Source organism: Cyprinus carpio, chromosome A9, assembly GCF_018340385.1.
Source record: "Cyprinus carpio isolate SPL01 chromosome A9, ASM1834038v1, whole genome shotgun sequence".
Lineage (NCBI taxonomy): Eukaryota > Metazoa > Chordata > Actinopteri > Cypriniformes > Cyprinidae > Cyprinus > Cyprinus carpio.
The window spans coordinates 19558231-19584235 of NC_056580.1; the positions used below are offsets into that span (position 1 = coordinate 19558231).

Sequence of the window (26005 nt, forward strand, 5' to 3'; positions counted from 1 at the left end):
GCCATTGCAAGGCCTTCATCACCATTCTGGTTGTGCTGGGGACGTTTCTGACCACTTGGGGTCCATATGTGGTAGTTATCAGCACTGAAGCACTGTGGGGTAAAGACAGTGTTCCTTCACAGATGGAGACACTGGTCTCCTGGCTGTCCTTCACCAGTGCTGTGTGTCATCCACTTATTTATGGGCTGTGGAACAAGACAGTACGTAAGGAGTTGTTGGGCATGTGCTTTGGCGACCGCTACTACAGAGAGTCTTTTGTTATACGGCACCGGACCTCTCGTCTCTTTAGCATCTCTAACCGGATAACGGGTAAGTCTACTGCTGCTGTTATTTGCATCCTGGGATTCTTCATAACCTAATGTTTGGATGAGAAGTCTGAGTCTTTTTTGTTTAACAGATTTGGGAATGTCTCCTCACCTGACGGCCATGTTCGTGGGTGGTGGGCAGCTCCTGGGCCGTGGCAGCAGCACTGGAGACACTGGCTTCAGCTACACCCAGGACTCAGGTAGACCTTCTGCTGTTTATCACACATTGGTCAAAAACTATTTAAAGGAATAATTCATCCTAAAATGAATGTTCTGTCATCATCATTTAATGACTTTCTTCTATGGAACAAAAAGGAGGTATGTTAGCAGAATGTCTTGGGTGCTCTTTCTCATACAATTAAAATAAATTGGGACAATTGATTGGTACTAGATACATTTCGTGTGAGTAACAGGCCGAAACTCATGTCGATATACACTGAAAATCTTCTTTTTCGTTGTAGTTTTTGAATCTCATTCTCACTTCTGCATAAACCGATGATTGCATTCAGCTAGAAGTCATACAACAAATACTGTTTGATATTACTGACCTTGCCCCAGTTTGAATATATGGAAACTGAATCATATTTGAGAGCTATAACAAACTGGAAGGTTCTGTGAATAACAATTTCAATAACTTAAGTCTGTTTCTTACACAAAATCAAATGGCTTTAGAAGACTCGTATAATGAATGAGCAGTAAAAAAGTACTATGATACATTAACGGTTCTTTTTCCTTTTTTTTTTTTGGGATATCAACATCATCTGTTGCCAGTAAGTTTTGTTGTATAGAAGAGAGGCGCACAAACATTTTATCTAAATAAAAATCTCCTTTTTACTTTTCCTTGAAAAATATTAAAATTAATTTGGGTGACGTTGAGTAAATGGAGGCAGTTTATAATTTGAGTAAACTATGCCTTTAAAGGAATTTTTGGTCTTGTAATAATTATATATATATATATATATATATATTTTTTTTTTTTTTTTTTTTTGCAGGGATGCACAATAATATACTAGTACCATATTGAATGATATTGGAGATTTATTTATCATTATTAGCTGTTATTGGATATTTATTGTGCATGCTCGTTTCCTCTATTTTTACATTTAAATTTGCCATCATCTAATGTCTACCCAAGATATTCTCTAAAAACCCTAGTAATTTAGTTACATTTAAATGTAATTTTTTAGCAAACCTCAAAACCTCAAAGTGTACATTATAATGTTGTGATGACTAAATTCACGTGTAGTGTTTAAAATGACAGATTTTAGTTTTTAGTGTTTTGATTTACATCGATTAATTTAAATAGAATTTTAATATAATTGTTTATCAGTATAGGCCATGATTTAAATATTGCTACATCCTTACTTCTTTAAGTACAAGCAAACCAAACAGAATCAACCCCCACAGCTCTTAGCAGTCAGCAGAGGTGGTGTATTGGCTTGCAGACTGTTGTTATCAGGGTGTGCCATTTGAGGAAACCCAGAGCCCATGAGTATCGCAGAACAGACAGACGGCAGGCACTGCTCAGCGGCTCTCCCACAGTGTCCAGACTGGTGTGGGTGGGTGGTGTTGAGCAGTGTTAAAACTGATATTTGATTGAAAGATGCCTGCTGTGATTTACCCTCTAGCTACAGACGTCATGCTGTTGGACAGCTACACCTCAGAGCCCTCCCACTCTGCCCACTGTGCTACCGATAAGAGAAGAAGTTCTGTCACATTCGAAGACCAAATGGATCATATTCCTAACGGTATCTAACATGTTCTTATTTTACATCTGACTAATACAAAAATGTCTGTTAGTTGTCACCAGTACAAAACCAAGCAAATAGAAAGTGGCTTTAAAGAAATTTAATGGTTCCAATATTATTAGGTTTAATAGAAGTACACAACTAAACAAAGGTTTGGGGTCGAGAAGAATTTTTATTTTACATTTTAAATACAGTAAAAACAATTTTGTGTATTGCTACAATTTAAAATACATGTTTTCTATTTTAAGATATGATAAAATATTTTAATGTTTTACTGTTTCTTTTCCCTCAAGGTGACCCCTCAGTAGTCCAAGTGACAGCAGACATCCATAAGTCTTTGGACAGCTTTGCATCCTCTCTTGCTAAGGCTATAGAGAACGATGCCAAGCTTCAACTCTTTGGGGAATGGACTCAAATTCCAACAAGTCTGTTCATAGTGCAAAACACACAGAGAGCTCCCCGTTACTTGGATGGACAGAGACCCAGGATGGAAAGCATCGATGAAGGAATAGTTGATGATGATGATGACGACGAAGAGCTTAAGGAAAAAATAGGTGACACTTCCATGTAGTTCTTTGACTCAGTAAATGGACCAGATTGTGTAATCTTCAGCTTTTAAAGGTACAGAACATTAAATGAACACATAAGGTAAATGTTTACAGATATACAGTGATTCATGTGTAATTTGCATACCAGGTAAAGAACATAACTTGGATTATTTTAGCTAGCAACTGCTGCTACTTGCCTTGGAGAGACCAAAGACCTACAATGATGGCTGTACCTGCAATGCATCAGGTACTAGAAGCCCTACTGTCACTCATCAGAATAAGTTATGTTTTGTAACATAAAAGTTATTGTAAAGTCATGAACAGCCCTCGTATATTTTTCAGATATTTCGCCTGTGTTGGGTACCGTGTGTCTTATGTTTACTCTTTTCTTATAAGGAAACTGTAACCACCCTGTTTTATACATACTGACTGTAAGAATGGTTATCCTAGAGCTCCTCTCCACCGTTTTAAGTACAGGCCTATTAATATATTAAATTATTGTCAGTACCACAAGGTTCAAAGAAAAAAACCTTTCTGGCCCTTACGCATTATAAAATATTTTCATGGAATTGAATTAACATCAGAAAATCATGTAAAGAGAGAGAGATACTAGGCATAAAAAGGTAGAATACCCTTAAAATTTCTGTTTTATCCATAGTTTTTTTGTGGAAAATCTGATTAAAATGTTTTGACTGAATGTAATTGTGCGAGAAAGCATCTGCAGTGCCATTACTGAAGTCATTGGTACAATTGCACTTGAAGATTTTGTTACATTTGATCAGTGACGTCACACATCTGTGTTTTTGTTGTTACTGTTTTGGTTAGTATACTCTGAAAATGTACCCCGTAAGGATTAATCATTCCTGTGGAATCTTCTTTTTTTTTTTTTTTTTTTGCATTATGCCAGTCTGTTATATACCGATATTAACGGTCTTCTTTGTCAATGGCTGCATTATTTGTTTGCAAACCACAAAACATAAAGCCTTTTTTTTTTTTTGGTACTGTTATTAAATTTTTTATGGGTACTCAAACTTTCAGTCATGTTTTGTTTGAATAACAACACATTTAATGTTTAAACGGTCCTCTGGTACATGGTTTGAAAAGGAAACGGAACTTAATCTGAAAATCTGGACAAACATTTAAAAAGATGGCTTGCCGTCTTTAACAGTGCTGAATGAGTTTAGCATAGAATGGCATGCTAAAAGATGAGGAGATATTTCATCTTAGCATTTCCCAGCGATCACTAGTCACTTAGCAGATTGCTCAAGCTAACAGCTGCCACAACGAAAGGCCATCTGTGCTGTTAGGAGAGAGAAACACGACCTGCCAACTTACGCTAGAACCATTTGGCTAGACAGCAGTGGGTTTTATGTATAGACGTCAAAAGTCAAAAACAGTTCTCATTTTAATAAACTATTACAAACATTCTGCAGTGTAACAATGTATAATGGCTGTTTTGGATAATGAGATATTGCAAGTAGTACCTGTAAATTGGGGTCAGGCAGAAGATCCCTGTGCAACGCAAGATTTAGTAATGACAAAAAAAAGCCATTTTTATACACAACATTGGTAAAGACTAAGAGAACATGTTTTTAGCAAACTCGTGTTTGACATGCATAATTCCTGGTATACAAACATCCCAGTGCTTCATTTGAGGCTACAATAAGATTTCACACTTAACACCGCTCAAAGCTCAGCCGTTTGATTCAATAAATGAATATTGCACTTAAATACTCTCAAGCACCAGCTGTCTAGTCCCATCTTTCGATTTCTTACATATCTTGTTTGCTTGAACTCCCCAGATGCAGTTTACTCTCATATAGAGTAATAAGTAAGAAAAGTCTCATTAAAAAATAATAATGCCAAAAACTGAACTAATAAGGAAATACTCTATTTTGTAACTTGTACAAATCTCAAATGCTCAAGTGCACTGTAGCAAAAAAAAAAAAAAATTCACTTGTAGCAGGAGGGCTACTGTTCATCCTCGTTCTCTTGTCCAGAGCCTTCTGAACGATCACCCTCCACGCGGTCTGAGAATAACAGAAGGAAAGAAGAAGAAAGATCACTCATGTAGACACCTGCTCAAGGTGGTAAAACAAAAGCTGGAGTAAGTATCCAGTGCTAAACGCTGGTCAGTTAAAAAAGGCACTGTAAATATCATTGATAAATGAGATTTGATTCTTCTCAAATTATCTTTAGAGATAATTAGACCAAATTTCTTAGTATTTGGTGTCTTTTGCTTTAATGACAACAGCACTTCTGCCTTCTTCACAACTGCCCTCTTTTTAAAAAAAGTCATACCAACCCCAAACGTTTGAAAGGTAGTTTACATATTTGATCAATTATATACAAATTGTTCAGAATCTTAAATATTTATTGCTCATTTGGTCATTAACTTGCTTTGTTAAATTTTTTTTAATTGATTTTTTAATTATTTTTTTCCAGCTTTAAGTAAAAAAGGCAAGTTTTCAATGTGGGCTTGAGACTTATGGATCTCATTGTATGTATACAGTCAGTGAGTTAAAGGAAGAAAATAAAGAAGTTCACCTGTTCTGATGTGATTTAATGATGCCAGCATTCTGAGCATGAAGGAAGCAGGAACAGTGATGGTGTTCCTCGTCTCTTCCAGCATTAACTCATTACGAGCAATCACCTACAACACAAACAAATCAGGAAATTAAATCCACAAGTTTGCTAACTATTTATTTATTTATTTATTTATTTATTTATTTATTTATTTATTATATATATATATATATATATATATATATATATATAATATATATATAATAAATGGACACTTACTCCTAGCTACGGTTTGGACACCAATACAACTGCCTTAAAATGCCTCTATTTTATATATATATATATATATATATATATATATATATATATATATATATATATATATATATATATATATATATACAATGTATCATTTATATATATAAAATATGGATGTAAAAACAGTACTTAGAGCTCTAGTGCCCTCTACTGGGGATTTTAATTACATCTCAAAACAAACAACAGGTCTGTGTTAGCACATGCATTTTAAATACATATTTTAAAGTCTAAAAGATCAAAACAGAACTTTATTCACAAAATCAAACAGAAAACATTGTCCATACCTCTTCGGCAAGAACTCTGTTAAATGACGCTGACTGTTCTAAAGGAGACCACAGCTTGATGTCATAGTCAATTCCAGATGAAGCAAGAACTGCACACAAAAAAAAAGACCAAATGATGTGATAATATAAAACAAATTCTTTATTGGTTCTCTGTCTATTGTTTTTAGGTATGTTTTGCTCACTGGGGTCATAAGGGTGAGGCTGCAGGCAGTTGACCACATGGTTGTCGGCCTCCAGCAGCATCAGGTGCTCTCCCGTGTGTCTGTCCCAGATGAAGATATGGCCACAATCCGAGCCACTCATCACAAAGTTATTCCCCCAGAAACACGACTCCTTAATCTACATGTACAACCAGGTCAGTGAAGGCTAATGTAATGTCTGTGTATGGTTCTTTACAAAACATGACTAGAACTAATAAGAAGTAACAGAAAGCTGCTTTTTGTCTACAATAAACTGTCAGCCTACCATGGTCCTGGAGTTGCGGTGGCCCTTGTACACCATCTTGATAGAGGGTCTCCTGATATTCTGAGTTTCACTCTCTTCCATCTCTCGCCGTTCTTTTCTCCTGCGGAACAACTCCTGGATCCGAGCTGCGGCAGAGCGTCTATGAAAAGTGGAGCATGCAGAATAATGCTTATAAAAAATCAACTTTAAAACAGCAGCTCAACACTATATTTGTCAGGGATGGTCAGATTTCCACAAGTTTAAACAGTTTTACAATGTCTTACAGCATTGTGTGAGAGACAATATTTGATATGAATGTATTTTTTGCAGAAAATCTACATGCTGCTTCACCTATCAAGCATTAACTTTTATGTGCATAAATTCATATAATTTTTTATATATATATATATATATTTCATAAATAAATAACAGCTGAACTGCCTCAGAAAGAGCAATTATTGAAAATATTGAACATAAACATAAAACAACAACAACAAAAAAAAAAACTATATTTTTATAAACCAGATAATTTTTCAAAGTAGAGGAAAACAAGAAAGAAATGGGGTTACGGAATCATTAGATTTCTTCCAAGTGGTCTAAGAGAAGTCCCCATGTGGCTTCAAATCTTTTTGGTGAGCTAAGCTTACTAAAACATAACCGTTTCATTTTAATAATACAGAGCATCTCATTTAGCCATCTATTGAAACAAGGGGCTTGTGAAGATGTCCAATTAAGAAGTATTACCTTTTTGGCTGCAATCATGCTCACCATTAGAGCATGCTGGTGGTAATTTGCTTGGTTAGTAACTAACAAAAGGATCATTATGCAAACATTTTGTGCACTCTCAGGTTGTGAAGTTAACAGGAACTACTTAATTAAATACATTATATAGCTAATAACATATTTTACACAGCCAAGTTACCAAGCCAATACCAAGTTAATGAAAAGTAAATCAAATCTGCACCCCTTGCAATTAAATTATATTAGTGGCCATCTCAGAAACATTACAGTACCTTATCATCCTATCACCTACAGATGATCCTCTGTAATTAAATATAATGAGAAGAGTAGCATTTTACTTATGACTGTCCAAAGGATAAACACTGTTTAACAAACATGCTCATGTTTTATGGGACTTCCCATCTGTCGTAACATTTGCCTACACATCCTGATGATTTGCATCATTAAACATCTTGACATGACGAGAGTCCATACCTCTGTCCTGGCCCTCCTCTGTACCTGGCTGAAGGGATAAGGATGGGGTCGTCGTCACTGTCATCAGTGTCCGGATTGCGGGATGACTGAGTCGAACCCTGACCACCCATCCCTGAGGTCTCGCTCCTCCTGCACCGCTCACTCAACTCCCCTGAACCAGCAGCCTGGAGCTCCTCTGAAGGAGCGCTGGGACGAGCCGTGTCTTCAGTAGACAGGCCCTCTCGTGGTGCCGCCAGTGGTGTTCTGTTTTGAGAGCTGATGGAGGTCTTTTCTGTGCCACTGTCTGCAGTTTGGCCCCCATCGGGTGTGGGTTGACTCTCTGAGGGTGAGCTTGAACCTGGTTATGAGGGCGAAAAGTTAAGATAACCTCCAAAATAGGCCACACAACCTACACAACTTCTGTAGCAATGGGCATGTGGTTGTCGACTCACTTTGCTCTGAGGTTTGTCCTGTGGGCTCCGCTCTGGTCTGGCTCTCACCCACCTCCCCAGGCTTATGTCTTCCACTCCTGCCTTTGGCACCAGACGTTGGACTGCTCCTGTGCACAGTCGAAAAATAAAGGTTGTGATTTGTTCTTACAAAAAATGCCATTCTAGAAAATAATATACTCACAATTAACTAAAGGAGGAAGCCATAGAGAATTTCAGTTAAACATTTGCATTTCAAAGGAATGGGTCTTTGTGAACTGGTTTCATAACTTGTTTTTATATACATAAAATTGACATCTGACTTGAGAATATGTACTTGTCCATGTATTATTTATATACTATTATAGTATTTATTAATATTTTGAATTATAATTATAATGATGTATTACTATATTATAATAATAATAATAGCATAACATAACATATATTAGTTTAATTTTAGTTTTATTTTTAGTCATTTTTTTATGTGCTTTTTTTTTTTTTTTTAGTCATTTTGTTTTTTTATTTTTTAGCTTTTTTTTTAATTTGCCAATTTTTTTTTTTTTTTTTTCAACTCGTATTTATTTTTATTTTATTTCAGCTTTATATCAGTTAATGCAAATTAATTTAAGTAGTTAAATGTAAAATTAACAATATTTCCAGTTAGGTTTATTTTTCAGTTTTTGCTATTTTAATACTTAATACTTAAACTGATTTTACTAATTAGTTTACTAATTTCAACTAATATTTGTTTTATTTCAACTTTAATTTAACAAAAATGTTTTTTCAAAATGTTAGTTTTAGTTGACAACATGCTTTAATTCTCAATGAAAGCATGAAAAAATTTACACTTCAAATGCAGGACCTTACGTAAATGAAAACTTCATTTTGAGTTGAACACGACTGAAAGTAATGTGTGGTCCAGTAAAAAGTAATTTCAGGTTTTAAATAATATCTTGTGAATTTGTGAGCCTTTATGAGTGATTCATTAAAAGAACCAGTTCTTCAGAGTCATTTGCTTGTGAATTGGATCACACTAGTTGTACTGTATGCTTGTTGTTTAAACAACGCAACAGAAAGGTATTTCATTGCATTATTTTGTGGTACACTTTTTTATATATATAAACTAGGCATTTAATAGTAATGCTCTTTAGAGCCTTGTGGGGGTGATTTGCGTGCTGAGGTCAAGACTGATTCTCTGGTCACTCACCATTCATCCGTGAAATCCAGTTTGATGGTGCTAGTGGTGGTGCCTTCAGTGCTGTAGTGCAGACTAAGGACCGGTTCTGCCGTGCCAGTCCGCCCAGGCCCTGGAGGAGTGCTGCCGCTCCCGCTGCTGTATCCAGGGCTGGTGCCAAGTGAAGGCACTGATGTGGATTTCAGAGTTTCTGTAGTGTTTGGGGAAGCTTCACTGACACCTGTACTTTGATCACTGATTACATGTCCTGCTGCTTCTGCACCTCCTGGAAGGAAGACAGAGGAAACATGTGGGAGTGCTTTCCTTAGGAACATTACATTTGTTACAACTACAGTTAATCACAGAAGCAGCTTTTCTGAAATATTAGCATGTGAATATCATGCCAAGTACTGACCTCTAGTTCATACTAAGCTTCAGATGCTCAGATTTCACTGAGAAATATTAGCATGTTTATTACTAGCATATTGGCACATATTAATGCCTTTTTTTTACATGACCATATTTTAGATCCCTTAAACCTACCACATACCTAAACTTAACAATTACCTTACCAACTATTAATAAGCATCAATTTAGGAGTTTATTGAGGAAACAGTTGTAGTTAACAGTTAGTTAATAACAAGAATTGGTCCCCAAACTAAACTGTGACCAAAAAGAAACAAAAAAGGTGGGAAAAAATTCATATTACATTGATTTCTAAAGGATCATGTGACACTGAAGACCGCTGGCTGCTGAAAATTCAGCTTTGCGATTACAGGAATAAATTACATTTTATGACCCCTTTAAGCTAAATTCTGATGTTACAAGCCCACATCAGTCTTGTGGGGGCTGAACTCATTATGTAGAGACTGAGAAGGAAAAAAAATGTGTCCCTGCATACAAGACATTATTTGAAAGATGAGCTTTATATGAACTTGGCCCCACAGAAGGGGAGAAAAAGTATGTCCATTGACTGAAAATGATTCATAGAAAGCCTCTGTATCTTTCTTAAGTTTCTCCGTTTAAGGAGAGGCACATCTGCAGAGTCTTCTTAAGATGACTTAGGACAGGAGCCACTTCAATCAGAAATGCACAGAGCTCAGACACAAGGGAGTGAAAGACAAGAGGAAAAGGAGAGGAAAAAAGAGGGAAGGACGCACCCTGCTCCTCATCCAGAGTCATGGATCCAAGCTGTTTGTTTACCACAGATGAGGGAGAATCTGAAACAAAAATAAGATGTACTGAACAACTGAACATTGCACACAGTAGGGTTATCGAATAAAATCAACTTTTCCTGAATTGCCTGGCTTCATAGACAACAAATATGTTCAGTTTGCCTCTAACCATTTCATTATGTGTCTACAATAACTAAACACATCACACCTACTGACAGCATTAAGAAGTATTTTGTTGAACATTGCAAAGGGAAGAAGAGCAAGAGAAGGTATGAAAAGATTAACGTGGATTAGGGCTGGGCGATATATCTAATGATATAATCATGCGCATCTAGTCAGTAAATCTGGTTCCCTGATTAGCGCTAAATCGCCATCACCTGCTTTCAAATGGACCGGCATTTAATAGACAGAGCCGTAGATCACTGACAAGCTACGCAATATCGTGTTCATTATCGAAGGCGATACATCTGCGATAATGAACGCGATATTGCGTAGCTTGTCTGAAATTGTATTTCAAATAAATGCTGTTCTTTTGAAATTTCTATTCATCAGAGAACCCTGAAAAAAATGGGAAAGCAAAACTGGGAAAGATGTGTCCCCCTGAATATTTATGGTCATTGTGACTCTGAATATTTGTGATCGTAAGATTTTGGGTAGCGTTTGTGTCAGGTGTTTATCTGATGTCTAAAAATGTCACAGCTCCCTAAGTTTTGGAACAGAGCTCTGCTGTTGGTGAATGTGAGTGTGAATGACCAGCACTTAGATGTGTGCGTGTCTGTGTGTCAGAGGGGAGGAAGAGGAACTCTCTCCATTAGACAGAGGTGCAGCAGCAAACCAGAACAGCCATGAAACAGGCAGCCGGAGGGGTCAGGATGTTAAAGGAGAGCGGGGATGCAATGCTGGGAGGAGATGGTAACCTGCAGGGGGGGACGCATCAGCAGAAGCAGCAGTCTGTTGGGCTGAGCTCTCTGGGCTGGAGGTCGCAGGTACAGAAGGGACTGAGCGTCTGCCCTGTCCAGGGGGGTCGGACAAAAGAAGCAGTCTCTGCAAACGTCTACACACTAAACTTACCGGCAGCCTGCGAGGACCATATTCTGACAGTGTGGGGTCAGAGGGAGAGAGAAGAGCAGGATGGGAAAGTTGATGGGATGGGGAAAAAGAAGAGAGGCAAATCAGAGGTAAGGAGGAATGCTGGGTAAAAGAGCAAATTAAAGATTGAAGCTGTATGCTGAGAGATGTCAGACAACACTGCAGGGTTTCATCACCCGTCGCAAAAAATAAAAAAAGAGTGCATTACACTCACACGTCCACACATGTTCTATGGGCATGAAGAGAAACACACACATAAAAATGCCTGCAATGGCACGATGAGCAAAAAAGGAGGGATTTATCATTATATAAAAAAAAAAGACAAAAGACACTACATGTTGCATCCTGCTTCTGTTTGTTTGATTTGTGATGCAGGCCCTAATGGCACACACTGCTCAAAAAATAACCCCACCTGAGGACAACAAATCAGTCAAAACATAGGTCTTAAAAAAAGAAAGTGCATTGAGTTGGATGATTGAAAGATGTATAGCAGACATGGTAAATGGACCTATTATGTAAATGGAATGAGATGAATTTGTTCATTATAAGCACATCGTCTTTATGAAGCAGAGATACAATGACTGTATTTACATGCACAAGAGAATTTTGATTATTATTGGAAATGATCATACGGTCTGAATTAAGCCAATACTTTGGTACTTTTACAATCTAACAATGGCTGCATTTATTTGATCAAAAAATTCGTAAAAACAATAACATTGTAAAATATGACTTAAAATGTAATAACTGTTTTATATTTAAATATATATTTTTTAAATGTAATTCATTCTTGTGTTGGCAAAACTGAATTATCAGCATCATTACTCCAGTCTTCAGTGTCACATGATCCTTCAGAAATCATTTTAATATGCTGATTTGGTGATCAGGAAATCTTTCTTATTATTACTGTCTTATTATTGTTGAAAATATTGTGCTGTTTAATATTGAAACAGATACAAATTTTTCAAGATTCTGTTCAAAACAGCATTTATTTGAAATAGAAACCTTTGTTATATTACAAATGTCTTCACTGTCACAAAGTATTAATTTCTTTTAATCAAACTCTTACTGACCTCAAACTTTTGAACAGTAGTGTACAAGAGGACACAAACACTTTTTAATAGCTGTGAAGCATGTAAATATCAATTTTTTTAAATAAAAGCTTAAATATAATATTTTATATTTAAATGGAACATTATGTGCATGTAAACATGGCCATTGCTTTATATTAAAAATGAATACACTCTTCAGTGTTATGCCAATTGTGACAGACTTACCAGATAAAGCTGCCTCTCTGGATGGGGTGGGTGTGGCTGAAGGAGTGGGCGTGGCCGATGGAGTGGGCGTAACTTCATCCTGGCTCCTCTGCTCTGTGTCTGGGGAGGAGAGGAAAGAGGAGGAGGCAGCGCTTTCCATGGAGGATGAGCTGGAGCGGGCAGGGGCTGTCACAGTGGAGGAAGAGCCTGAGGATGAGGAGGAGATAGACTTGGGAAGAGGCTCTGCAGATGCAGGAGAAGCTGCAGGTGTAGTCGGAGGATCAGAGGAGGGTGTCTCCACCACCATCGCTCCTTCAGCTGAGACCTCAGTGGGCTCCTGTGCCTGAGTGTGTGTTTCTGAGGTCGCAGATGTCCCTTCTGCTCGAGCTGCTGTACCTGGAGTCAAATCATCAAACCTTGAGCATACTTTTAAGAGTAAGTTTAGATTTTGTGTAGTTTTTTTCTTCTTTTTAAAGTAGAGAACATTTAATAAGAGAATTTATATCCTTTCATGTGACACATGCTTTGATGCATCGTTCAATGGCTGATGTTTTTGGCAAATAGGATCAAAGTTGAAAATGCCTCCATAGAGTTCTATACATTGTGCAATGCCAATGTAAGTCATATGGAAGAGCTTTTAAGGGCCTGATAAACTTCAAGCTAAATAGAAGAATGATCTGGTGTGATGTCATTTCAAAACAAAATCAGGTCCAAACTAAGTTTGTTTGGAATTCAAAATGGCTTGCCAAAGCAAACTTTCCAGGAGAGTTTATTAACACATTCAAACTACCATTGGTCCATGAAGATTATTATATCATAACATAATACAGTAGATAGGTGCTCTGAGGCTCTGCCTTCTTTGACAGACTGAACAGAAGAATTCTACCAGAGAATATTTCCACATCAAGTCAGACGCAAGTCAAAACAGGAACTCAATGGAGAGCTGCTTTATTGTAGGAAGTGAAGTTGTAATTCTAAAACCTGTGCTGTTTTACCTCTGGGTCGAGTTTGAGGATGTGCTCTGCTGCTCTGGGCCTCACTGGCCTCCTCGAACCAGCGTGACAACATGTCCGACATCCTCTGCATGAGGGATACATTTGGACTCTGCTCTCCTGCAAAGACAACAAACTTCTTCATAATCAATATCAAACCAGACCAGAACCTCAAATCTTTTCCACTGGAAGCCTGCTGTTTACATCAAGAGCAAGCTGCAATAAGCCAAGAAGTAGCGAAGTGAAGCAGTCTTTGGACTAAATCCCTGTGAAAAGCTAATAAGCTCCTCTTAGACAGACTAAGTTGTTGATATACATAGTTGGAGATATTGAGGGAGATTAAAGATGTATTGAGAGACACTAGAGACTGTGGGCCTCAGATTGTTAAAAACATGGAGGTTAATGCCAGAGTGGACAACAGTTCTGTTCACAGAGACAGCTGGAGATGAAGTGGATGTGCAAACGAGATGTGGTAAACAACTATGGTAGACAATGCCTTGATGCTTTAACTTTTTTTTTTACAGTTTACAGTTTTTAAGTCTTACAGACAGGTGTGGCTGTAAGTGCTGATAAATAAAATAAAATTTGAATATTTTGTATTTACCATGAAATGCTGCTTATCATATAAAAATATGCTGCTTTATACAATATTTGTCAGTCCAAAATGCCATAAATAAAATAAAATAAATAGAAATAAAAAGTAAGTAAATAAATAAATATATTTTGATATATTTAAAAATTTTGTAAAAGCGATGATACTTTGAAATAAACTATTATAATGAATTTTTTAAATATACTATGTTTTTGGTGATTACAGTGGTATAATTGATTTAGTGTTTTACTAAGTACTACATAAAGCCTTAAGTATGGAGCTTATAGGTATTAAACAGTCCAGGGCAGGTTAGACTTTTCAGTTATAAAAAGTTATACAATTGAATACAATATTTGGTTTTACCCAAATAATCTATTATAATGATATTTTTTTAATTTTGGTCATTACAGCGGTGACATTTACAGCATCATGTTATTACAAAGCACCCCAAAATGCCCTGAGCATGGAGTTCATACTGTAGGTATTAAACATGGTGCAGCATGAGGTACATGAAGAAATGTAATACTGTGCTCAAATCCCCAACCCTCTTTGGGCAAAATTAATGTTTGCCTCAACATCTGGAAAATGTTACATCAATTAAATCAGTGATTGGGACATGTACAGTGGTTATAGAAAATAATCACCCCCTTTAAAATAATCACATTTTGTTGCTTTGCAGCCTGAAATGAAGACGGACACAGTTGTTCTATCCAGCTTTTTGAGAAAAAATAAAACCAACATTTCAGAATAAAAATAAAAATAAAAAAACAGAATCACTGAGTTGGAAAAAGGACCATCCCCTCGTGTCAGTATTTTGTTGAAACATATTTTGCTTTAATTACAGCCTTTAGTCTGTTGGGATACTTCTCCATCTCTACTAACTTTGTACATCTAGACTTTGCAATATTTGCTGACTTTTCTTTGCAGAACTGCTCAAGTTCAGTTAAATTTGATGGTGACAGTTTGTGGACTGCAGTCTTCAAGTCACTCCACAGATTTTCATGGGGTTTAAGTCTGGGCTCTGACTAGGCCATGCAACTTTTGCATCCTTGCAACCTTCTTCTCCTTCAATCACTGTGTGGTGAGTTTTGCTGTGTGTTTGGGTCATTGTTATGTTGGAAGGTAAATCTTCTTCTGATTGACAACTTTCTGGCAGAGGGCAGCAGATTTTCCTCAAGAATTTGACAGTGTTTTGCTCCATCCATTTTTCCTTCTATCCTGACAAGTGCTCCAGTCCCTGCTGCAGAGACACACCCCCAGAACAGGACATTACCCCCTCCATGCTGTACTGTAGGAATGCTGTTATTTGGATGGTGAGCTGTACTGGATTTTCACCAGACATATCATTTGGTATTGAGGGCAAATGATTCAATTTTAGTCTCATATGCCTCAGAATCTTCAAGGTGTGTTTTGGCAAAGCTCAGTGGTGACTGCATGTGGCCTTTCTTGAGGAGTGGATTTTTTCTTGCAAAAAACTTTTTCTTGCATACAATCCACATCTGTGGAGAATTTGTGACACACAATAACCACTCTTTGTGATAAATTCCTGCAACTTCTTCAGAGTTGCTGTAGGCCTTTTGGTAGACTCTCTGACTAATTTCCGCCAGGCTCTTTCATCCAGTTTGGAGTGAAGTCCTGATCCAGGGAGGGTCTGTGTTGTACCAAATACCTTCCACTTTTTTAATAATAGACTTCACTGTGCTTCTAGGCATTGATAAGCCTTTGAAATGTTTTTGAATCCATCTCCTGACTTGTGCCTGTCCACAACTTTATCGCGGAGATCTTTTGAAAGTGCCTTTCCATCCATAGCTGATTGTTTGCTTCAGTTGCACTACTAAGAACTGAAATGCTCCATGAAAGCTCTTTTCATGCTGAGCTAATCAAAATGATCACAGCTGAAAGTCAAATGGCTTTGTGTGCCATTGAGAAGATGATTAGCTACACCTGATTGAATTTACAAGTCGTTTTTGGGAGAGAGTGATCCTTTTTCCAAGGAGTGATTCTTTTCTATACCCACTGTACAAGAACAAATATCTGTGGATCTATTCCTGGTGCATTAATCTGAAGTCACCCATTAAGTGTGTTTGTAAACAGAGCTCTCAGTGTTTTTTCGCCCCTGTATATGCACCATCCGTGCTGTGCATTCTCATCTTACCATCATGCTCCCTCTCGCTCTCAGGCCGAGCACGTGGTCCTGTGTCTGACCAGTCACCTCTCAGACGCAGGCGCTTGACCGGGGGCTGCCTCAGCTGTGGGAAGACACATCAACAAGCTGTCAGTCACAGTCAAAACTTCTCACACACCCTAAAATAACGTTAGAATCATCTAGTCTGGCATGTTTGCAGGAAGTACGACCAACAAACATTTAAATGAGGGCAGATCTCATAATGGTAAAGTGAAACAGAACTGCCATCATGGATTAAAACCAGAGGTCTATAACAGAAGGTTCACTAACTATTACATTGTTCGATAACAAGTCATTTTTGACAAATTCAAATAAGCATTAGACAAAAATGCAATATTAAGTTCACGCCAACCAGAGCACAAAGTAAAAAGTTAAAGTTCAGCTTAAAGTATCTTTGTGCTGCCAAAGTTAAAATATAGTATAATTAAAATGTAATGAACAAGACTATGACTCTGTACATCAATAAAGATTATTTTAATGGATTTAGCATCATAAAGTATGTGATGTAATGTAATGTATTTTTAATGGCAATGGGGTCTAATGTTGACTTTAAAAATACATTTAGGAAAAAAAAATTGATGTTCTTTTGTGTCCCACAGAAGAAAGAAAGTAAATTTTGGGGTGAACTATCCCTTTAAAAAGCAACACTCAATTTGCTACAATATGTATAAAGTGGTTTCTGTAGTTTTTCATTAGTCTGAAAAAAATGAAAGACCTTGGGATGTTGATGGGATAAACTATTGAGGCCACCTTGCCACGTGCCTCGCTCTAACACTTTTACCATCTCAGTCAGTCAGGACTTTTGAGTGCTAGGGTGCATTAACAAGACAAGTACCGGCTCTAACACAGCCACATTAGACCAAACAAAGCATGCCAGAGACCAATGCGTTCATTCTAAAAATAACCTAATAATGAGCAATGCAGCTTCTCTCCACTTCACATGGAGGGATAAAATGAGCTATTCTTTTTTTACTTAGTTAAGATGCTGAGGAGGACACATGCCTGTTAAGGTGCTTGTGGTTTAACGCAAGTGATGTTTATTTTAAGCAAAACCTGCAATACTCAGATTGGTTCTTTTAAAATATTTTTCTATATTTAATATATACATTTTAATTATTGATTCCTTTAACCTATTTAACCAGTACTAGATTAGTTCACTATACTTCCCTAGCAGGGCCTTTGAAACAATTTTTTGTAATGGACGGGCCTCATTCTAATGAATAGGCTATACTATATAGGTCCTAAGGGGGCCCCTCTCTAATATCTCTGCTGCCTACAATGAGTTTGAATACCATACATACAAGTAAACTGTACTAAGCCCTCAACAATTTCACATTGCTCTAGCTCCACATTCACTGATACAAAAGAGTTTAGTAAAACCTTAGTGTTGTAGCAAAGATTTACTGAAGTCAACAGGAGCACCTTCATTCTCACTGGCAGTCACTGTGCATTGGGTGCTTATTTCTGTTTCAGCTGTGGAGCTCTGTGTGTGTTTGCCCCTCTATTTGTAAAGTTATCTGATCGCGGGAGATCCGGACACAGCTGATCACACCCTACAACAGCTGAAGGGACCAGAGCGGTGACCCAGCAAATTTCACCCCTATAGTGGTGGAAGAGTGAAGGAGTATGTAGACTGGCAGTTTAGATTAAAGAGAATTATGTTTGAGTAAAAATAACAATATGTTCATATACTAACTTTCAAAAACTTGGTGTCAGTAATGGAGTCATTAACACTTTTATTCAGAAAGGATGCATTAAACTGATCAAAAGTAAGAGTAAAGACTTTTACATGAAAAAAATCAAACAAATGCTGTTCTTTTGACCTTTCTATTCATCAGATGTATCATGGATTCCGCAAAAATATTAAGAAGCAAAACCTGTTTTCAAGATTTATGATGATAATTTTTTTTTCCACCAAATCAGCATATTAGAATGATTTCTGAAGGATAATGTGAGACTGAAGACTGGAGTAATGGCTGCTGAAAATTCATTAGTCATTATAGGAATATACTGAATTTTAAAATATAAAACAGTAAAAAAAAAAAAAAAAAAAACCTTCTTTTTAAAATAAAAAGAAGAGGCACATCTGAATTGACGTTATGCTTGTGGCTGATTGGCTGCGAATGTTTTTAGTGGTATCAAGGATTCTACACATTGTGCTGGAAACGTGTTACATCATGCCTGGTTAGTACACAATGTAACAATCACAAAGCCTACCTAACTTCCTTTGCTTTTTCTTTCCTTTAACGGTGTACTCAGTCATATATTACCTCATTAAATTGTTTTACGCATAAAATAAATGAATTGTACTTTGAAAAATATATTTAAAATAATGTAATCATGCTGTGTAACTGTATAGTTCCACTCACAGAATACATGTATTAAAACTTCAATATGGTATTAAGATATAAAATTCCCTATTGCATATTTTTATTCCCCAGCCAGAATCAGTCTTATAAAGGATATCACTGAGCAGTGCAGCAAGCAGTGATCCACATCCTAAACCATAGCAGCAACGCTGTTTGATCTGTCCTCTCCGACACTTCTCTACAAAACCAATTTCAAACTGCACCACTGAAGCACAGTACTGCTGAGGATTACACAGAGTGCATGAGACAAGAGTGCAGAGAACTTCAAAAGTCCTTTATTTAGTTTTCGCCTTAGGCAAGAACAGACTGCACACACTTGCCCCCAGACCAGTCGCTCTTGACTTTCAGATTTCTGGCTCCATTTTCATTAGGGCTGAACAAATTAGTGAATTCAAATCAAAAGTATGATATGGTTTTTGTGCTTAATAACCCACAAAAGGTTGCAAATTGATTACATGATACATAGTCTGAACGCTTCAGAGTGAATAAGCAGCATTCTGGTGTCTGTAGTCAAGCACATGTCAGAGGATGCATGGGTCGCATGCTTTCACATACTAGTACAATTCACTTTAAAATCCTGCTTGTTTTTCATGAAGATTCACATTTTAAAATTTCTGAAATTTCACTCACCCTTATTCCCCAGGCCATCCAAAATGTAGACGAGTTTGTATCTTCACTGGCTCAACAGATTTGGAGAAATTTAGCATTACATCTTTGCTCACCAATAAACCCTCAGCAGTAAATGGGTGCCGTCAGAATGAGAGTTCAAAGAGCTGATAAAACATCACAATAATCCACAAGCAATTCACACGACTCCTGTCCTTCAATTAATGTCTTGTGAAGAGAAAAGCTGTGTGTTTGTAAGAAACAAATCTATCATTTAGACATTTTTTAATTTCATTCAAATCCTCTATCCATAATATTGTATTCTCAATTGAAAAAGTTGTCTCGTTTGAATCATGAGAGTAAAAAGGCACAGATGCTTACAAGAAAAAAAAAAACAGTTTACGTTACTAAACAAATATGTTGGCTGATTTTGATTAGAGAGGACAACAGGCAATGGATTTTTTCACTGGAGGAAGCATTATTATGGATTATGGAGTGGCATTTCAGCCAAAAGAAACAGTTTAAACACCTTGATGATGGATTCATCATGGTTTATTACAAACACACAGCTTTTTGCCTCATAAGACATTAACTGATGGACTAGGGTTGTGTGGAGTACATGTGGATTATGATATTTTATCAGTCTGTTTGGACTATCAATCTGACGGCACCCATTCACTGCAGAGGATCCAATGGAGAGCAAGTTATTTAATGTTAAATTTCTCCAAATCTTTTGATCCAGTGAAGAAACACCATTGAATGGTGAGTCAATTTTTGACAAATTTTCATTTTTGGGTGAACTGTTCCTTTAATTCAGCAAGAAACACTTGATTGGCAAAACGAAAAGGTTAGTTTAAATCAATGCATCTATATCAAACCTCAAGTTACCCATGATACAGTTACATTTTGAAATGCTTGGTATTTTTAACGTGCCACTGATATCAATAGATGCAATAGATCAGATAGTTTATTTGACTTATCTGTTTTTATCTAAATGATGTAAAGCATTCTGAATTATTCAGAGGTGTTTTTAAAACATCAATGCAGCCTCTGCTCTCATCATCACCAAGCTCTAGTGTAAAAATGGCCAAAGAACATCCTCCTGATGTCTGCTTACCTCCTCTCGCCGCTCTTCAGACGGGCCCTTGAGCTCCCTGGCCTGGTCATCTTTGGGGTCAAACAGGTAGATGTAGTCTGAAGAGTAACTGACCAGCACTTCTTGTCCATCTTCACTGTAACACAGAGAGGTGACGCGGCAGGATTTGGAGGACAGGTGTTCTGGAACAAAACATACACACATGCCGATCGTCCCTCTGCCCATGTAGTTACCTAGTGAAACAGAGAAACCTTTTTAAGATCATTTGAAGAAAGCATTTAAAACGTTGGGCTTTTTCTAGATTAAAGGAGGAACAAATGTTTTGTACATTCAGAGGATGTGAAGTATTTTTTAGGCAAACTTGAATATGTGGGCCATTCTTCTGAAATAAGTTCTGAGAGTTTAAGACCTCTCACTGCAATAATCAAAACAGAAAGGACACAGATCCATATATGATTCCAAATGGTAAATATAAAAGATCATTAAGTCACATGGCACATATTTGTTGCTCTATGAACCTGATATGCAGAAGAATAAAAGGCTGAAATGCTGAACATGAATTTCTCACCCGTAGCTCTTGTTCCCAGCATTCTTCTGTCATAGATCCTCACTGAGCTATCTGAACAGCCCACAGCAAGATAGTAGGGGACCAGGGGGCAAATGGATATTGAGGTAGCGGCTCTCTGGCAATTAATCAAAATGTCCTGATAAGGGAGAGCATAGAAAGAGAGAAAGTTGGCAATGACATAGAGAGGGAGAGAGGAATAAATATGTGGATAGTAACTGAAAACCAGAGGTTATATATAAATCTTTAAATAAACATTAGTAAATCAAACACAAAGGTCAAACAGAAAGAACACTTCTCTTTTTTTAGATATACGATTGATTGAGAGTATTATTTGGAATATAATCAATAAAGTTCAAAAGGGTATTAATGAACCTTTTAAATGTTTTTGAAAGAAGTCTTGTGCTTACCAAGGCTGCATTTGTTTTATATAAAATACAGTAAAAACAATTAAAATATCATCATTTAAAATAACTTTTTTCTATTTTAATACATTTTAAAGTGTAAATTATTTCCACGATGGCAAAGCTGAATTTTCAGCAGTCATTAGTCTAGTCTTCTGATTTACATTATTCTTCAGAAAATATTGTATTTTGATTTATGATGCTCTTTTTTTGGTGCTCAGGAAACATTTATTATTATCACTGTTGAAAATAGTTGTACTGCTTAATATTTTTGTGAAAACTGTGATTTTTTCAGGGTGTACAAAGAACAGGGCTGAAAGAACAGCATTTACATCTTTTGTAACATTATAAATAATCTTTACTGTAACTTTTGATCAATTTAATGCATCCTTACTAAATGAAATTAGCAACTATTAATTTATTTTGAAAAGTATGAATGTTACTGCATTTACCATATATACCATTATAAGTATAAATTATATGTTACATAATGTATAAGTATAAATATTTTTTCTAGGTTCTTAAGGACCACTTGCAGCATCTTCACAAATAAAGGTTAAAAACCTTGCCATTCAATAACAAAACATCAAACCAAATGGCATTTATTTTATTATTTATTTATTATTTTATACTTTAAAATTTTATTTTATAGTTCCGCCCACAAAAATAAATTGGTTCAAAATCCTGCTTCACATGTATTGTTTACAGTAGTTTAAAGCCCTGCTACTAGCAGAACCCAAGCAGAGATCCAAACAGCACTTACAAGTAGTGTGCTTGTTGTCTTTGCCTCACAAAAAAAAAAATGCCTTCTGATGGCAACAGAAAGCAATCGTGCCCTAAGGCTAATAGCATCTTCACCGCACACACCCTGTGGGTTGAGAAATCAAGTTTGGAGACTGCATTCCTCATAAAAATGTATCTGAGGTCTAGGTTCTTCATCAGTGTTATTCAGCAGCTGTAATGGTGAGGCTGAACAGTGTGGGAGGGGCGCCTGATCTCAAATCAGTACAGCTCCTCTCCTGAGCACTACCAGGAAGAAACATGCTGAGCTTTTGGGTATACAGTATTTGATGATGTATGTATCTACTACACAGTCAAATCCTTCTTACATCTTTACAGTCCTCTTTTGTGCAGCTCGTCTTCATCCGCATGTCAAACCACCTCACTGTACCATCTTCTCCACAGGATAAAAAGGTATATGGGTCATTTGGCACTGTAATTATCTGTAGATAGAAACAGAAAGAGAGAAATATGTGAGACATCACACGTCAACTGCAAACAAAGACATGGCTGAAACAGAGAAACATTCCCAATCCCTCTTTGTGTCTTTTATTTCCTTCTCACTGTGCTCTTTAACTAACATTGTACCTCATAAGCAGTGCCATAGTGGCAGGTGAACTGGCACTGCCTGTTGATTTCTTGGCTCTTCTCTATGTTAGTGTAGAAAATGATGCCATCTCCTGAGCAGGACACAATCTGTTGATCGTTAGTGTGTGGCATGAACTTTGCGCTGAAGATGTTGGCCCGGTGTCCTGAACGAATAGTTGTCTTTACCTAAAGGCAAAAGTACAGTATGGCATTTTTAACATAACTAAACAAAACATCAACAAACAGGCCATCAACAAAAAGGGCTGTTATTAAGAATATTCTATATTCTATAGAACTTAATCTAAATGGATATCTCTTAGTTCTCATAGTTTAACTTTTAATGAGTATTAGACGACAGCAAAGCTAAATTATAAAAGTATGTAAATTAGAGCGAATCACATCCAATATTGACCAATACGCATAATAAAAAATTCTAATATAGTCTGATAACCAATATGGTACCGATTGTATGCCAGTGATCCAAAATAATTCAATATTTTGTTTGTAGCATTTGTGTCTTTAACTTACCTTTCTGTTGTAAGGGTTTGTGATAACCAAGTTAGTGTCATCGGAACCTGATAAGATGTATTCTCCTGTGTCATTCCAGGATATGGTGTTAACCTTTAAAGAAACATAAAAAAACAGCTAATATAAACACAGATTTCTTAAATTGAAAAGCTTGTTTCTTCTGTTTCATAAACTGTGCCATAATTTAGCATATCTCCATCAATTTCTTTAAAGAAATAGTGCACCAGAAATTAACAGTCTTTCATCATTGCTACAAAAACCCATATCATTACTTCTTTGGAACACAAAAGGAGATATTTTGAGGAATTCATGTTCCACAGAAGAAAGTAATTTCTATTTGTTAACATCATTAACTAAGCATCACTGATAACATTATTATTTTAACCATCACATAAAATTCCACTTTAAGATTTTAGAGCTGAAATGGACTGAGGCAGTGTGTGCTGCCTGTGCCTTTAAGAGCAAGCGATCAATATTTCATTAACTCAAGGCTGATACACGCTTTTCCTCCTCTTTTTAGAGCAGCTCAAACCTCATCACACGGGATCCATTTCCTTTGACCTCTTCCTTTCTAAAATAACATCACTGGGAGGGATTAAGCATTTAACCCTCATTCTGCTCTTCTGCTTTTCACTCTACGGCTCTGCTTTGTGTAGTGGAGAGATGGAATTAGATTGTGTCGCTGGATCAGAACCTGAACCATTACCCCAAAGTCAGGTGATAAAAGATACCTGACTCTTCTTGCAGTTAAAAATGCACAGCAGGTATTCTGTACATCTGTCCTGGTTTTACACATCAGCTGACACAGTTCAAAAAGAGTAAAAGAGAAAGGCCTTCTGATCAAACAGAATAAACAAACTGTTTATAACATTTACATTTATGCATTTAGCAGACACTTTTATCCAAAGCGACTTACAGAGCATTCAGGCTAACATTTTTTTTTAACCTAACATGTGTTCCCTGGGAATCAAACCCACAACCTTTTGTGCTGCTAACACAATGCGCTACTACCACTGAGCCACAAGAACACTGTGGCTTATGAACTGCATCTGTTAGCAATTTCCACAAATAGGAATAGCTATTATAAAGCAATAAAGACACAAGCTCAATGTTCTTTTTAGGGAGAGAACTAGATATTTAAGCTATGGTAGTTTATAAACAAACACATTTTTCTTTATTTTATGGGAAATATAAATCAACATTGATTTAGCCCCTAGTGACAGCTAGATTTTAACACTAGCTAGCACCTTTTTAGTTGCAACCCTGTTACAGATTCTTTTACTTATTAAGTTATGCTCATATAAAAGTCTATTGTTTATTATATAGTTCACCCAAAAATGAAAATTATGTCATCATTAACTCACACGTCACTTCTTCTAAACCTGCATGAGCTTTTTCTGTTGAGCACAAAAGATGATATTTTGAAGAATGTTGGTAACCAGACGGCTGACGGTAGCCATTGACTTCCATATTACAGAAAAAAATACTATACAAGTCAATGGCTACCATGAACTGTTTGGTTAAATATAGTCTTTTGTGCTCAACAAAAGAAAGAAACTCATATAGGTTTGGAACAATGCTCACCAAAGCTGCATTTATTTGATCAAAAAACTGACCCCAAACTTTTTAAACGTTAGTGTATTTCATCAGAATACATGATACATTAAAAGATACAAATATTTTTAATGGCCATCATTTGAGAAAGATGCTCATTGCAGCCAGTATATTTATGGCATCTACCAGCAGGGGCTTTACAAATTGGTGATGCGTTGAATCTGCTTATTGTGCACAGTCCATCATATTGAAGTGCTGCCATCTTTTCCTGCTGTGTTTTTGTGTTACTATCATACTCAGTATGAGGGACGATTCCAGACAGTAGCAAAATACAGAAATATTTTCATTGACACAAATGAATTGAAACCTGCTCCAACCATGGTTTTGCGAGTTTGTTAAAGCCTGTTAATGGTTATTCTGGAGTGTGTGTCATTTGTGAGGCTTGCAATTAGAGTACATGGTGATGTCCCAGCAGTAAAGCAGCACTGACCAAATTACATCCCCGATGGCTGCCTGCCGCCTATAAGCCTTCGAGTTTAAAATCACAGACAGATAAAGAACAGGAGCCACTGATAAGTGGGCAAAAAGAGATGCACACACAACACTCACACAAAATACAAGCACAGTGATTCCCCTGAGACAAAATAACCCAGACAGAACATTCTCCTACAGGCACATTTATCAAAGAAAAAAATTAGCCAGCAAAAAAGACTGCTGGGGGCAAGAGCATCAGACACAACTAGAGACTTCACAAAGACTTTAAAGACTTACACATCCATCGTGCACACTAAGAACGGCTTCAAGCTTCAGTCGTTGCACGAACTCTCTTCTGCCTATAGAGGGGAAAAAAAATGTATGCATTTTATTGTGACAATTTTCATGTCCAAGATCATTTGCATTGTCTGTTAATTCATACAAGAGAATAAGAACAAGGACATATATTTGATCTTTCCCACATTCAATATACATTAAATTCAGCCATTTACTGTAAAGCTGTCGTTTCTGTGCCACTAGCATCACCAAACATAACTGCACAACTGACTGTTTCCAAACAGGTTTCTCCCCATCTTCTACCTTTATTCACCAGTAAAATTTATTTTAAAGAAATTAATACTTTATTCAGCAAGGACATTTTAAAAGTAACAGTAAATACTTTTATAATAAAAAATATATATTCTTTTTAAACCTGAAAAAAAGTGCCATGGCTTCCATACAAATATTAAGCAGCACAACTATCTTCAATAATCATAAAAA

The 26005-nt window shown here is 36.6% G+C and overlaps 2 protein-coding genes across 7 annotated transcripts in view; one reads left to right on the forward strand and one right to left on the reverse strand.

Moving 5' to 3' along the window:
* LOC109087819 (G-protein coupled receptor 161-like) overlaps positions 1-2750 on the forward strand; it is a 6005-nt gene extending 3255 nt beyond the window's left edge. For all 4 annotated transcript variants that reach the window (XM_019102016.2, XM_042764001.1, XM_042764004.1 and 1 more), the window contains 4 exons: positions 1-309; positions 398-505; positions 1934-2053; positions 2347-2750. The exon at positions 1-309 is cut by the window's left edge and continues 410 nt beyond it. In XM_019102016.2, the coding sequence (XP_018957561.2) occupies positions 1-309; positions 398-505; positions 1934-2053; positions 2347-2624 (815 nt within the window). In that variant the 3' untranslated portion in view covers positions 2625-2750. The remainder of the gene's footprint in view (positions 310-397; positions 506-1933; positions 2054-2346) is intronic.
* LOC109087808 (DDB1- and CUL4-associated factor 6-like) overlaps positions 1271-26005 on the reverse strand; it is a 28575-nt gene continuing 3840 nt past the window's right edge. Inside the window, exons 2-21 of one of the 3 annotated variants that reach the window (XM_042763998.1) lie at positions 25523-25584; positions 23198-23290; positions 22670-22855; positions 22411-22524; positions 20901-21036; positions 20354-20565; positions 16232-16325; positions 13488-13604; positions 12514-12888; positions 11065-11241; positions 10133-10192; positions 9006-9258; positions 7820-7926; positions 7389-7725; positions 7187-7216; positions 6195-6333; positions 5912-6068; positions 5730-5818; positions 5149-5254; positions 1271-4631 (exon numbers count right to left, since the gene is read on the reverse strand). In XM_042763998.1, the coding sequence (XP_042619932.1) occupies positions 4573-4631; positions 5149-5254; positions 5730-5818; positions 5912-6068; positions 6195-6333; positions 7187-7216; positions 7389-7725; positions 7820-7926; positions 9006-9258; positions 10133-10192; positions 11065-11241; positions 12514-12888; positions 13488-13604; positions 16232-16325; positions 20354-20565; positions 20901-21036; positions 22411-22524; positions 22670-22855; positions 23198-23290; positions 25523-25584 (2903 nt within the window). In that variant the 3' untranslated portion in view covers positions 1271-4572. The remainder of the gene's footprint in view (positions 4632-5148; positions 5255-5729; positions 5819-5911; positions 6069-6194; positions 6334-7186; positions 7217-7388; positions 7726-7819; positions 7927-9005; positions 9259-10132; positions 10193-11064; positions 11242-12513; positions 12889-13487; positions 13605-16231; positions 16326-20353; positions 20566-20900; positions 21037-22410; positions 22525-22669; positions 22856-23197; positions 23291-25522; positions 25585-26005) is intronic. The other 2 variants (XM_042763999.1, XM_042764000.1) reach the window with 2 other exon arrangements.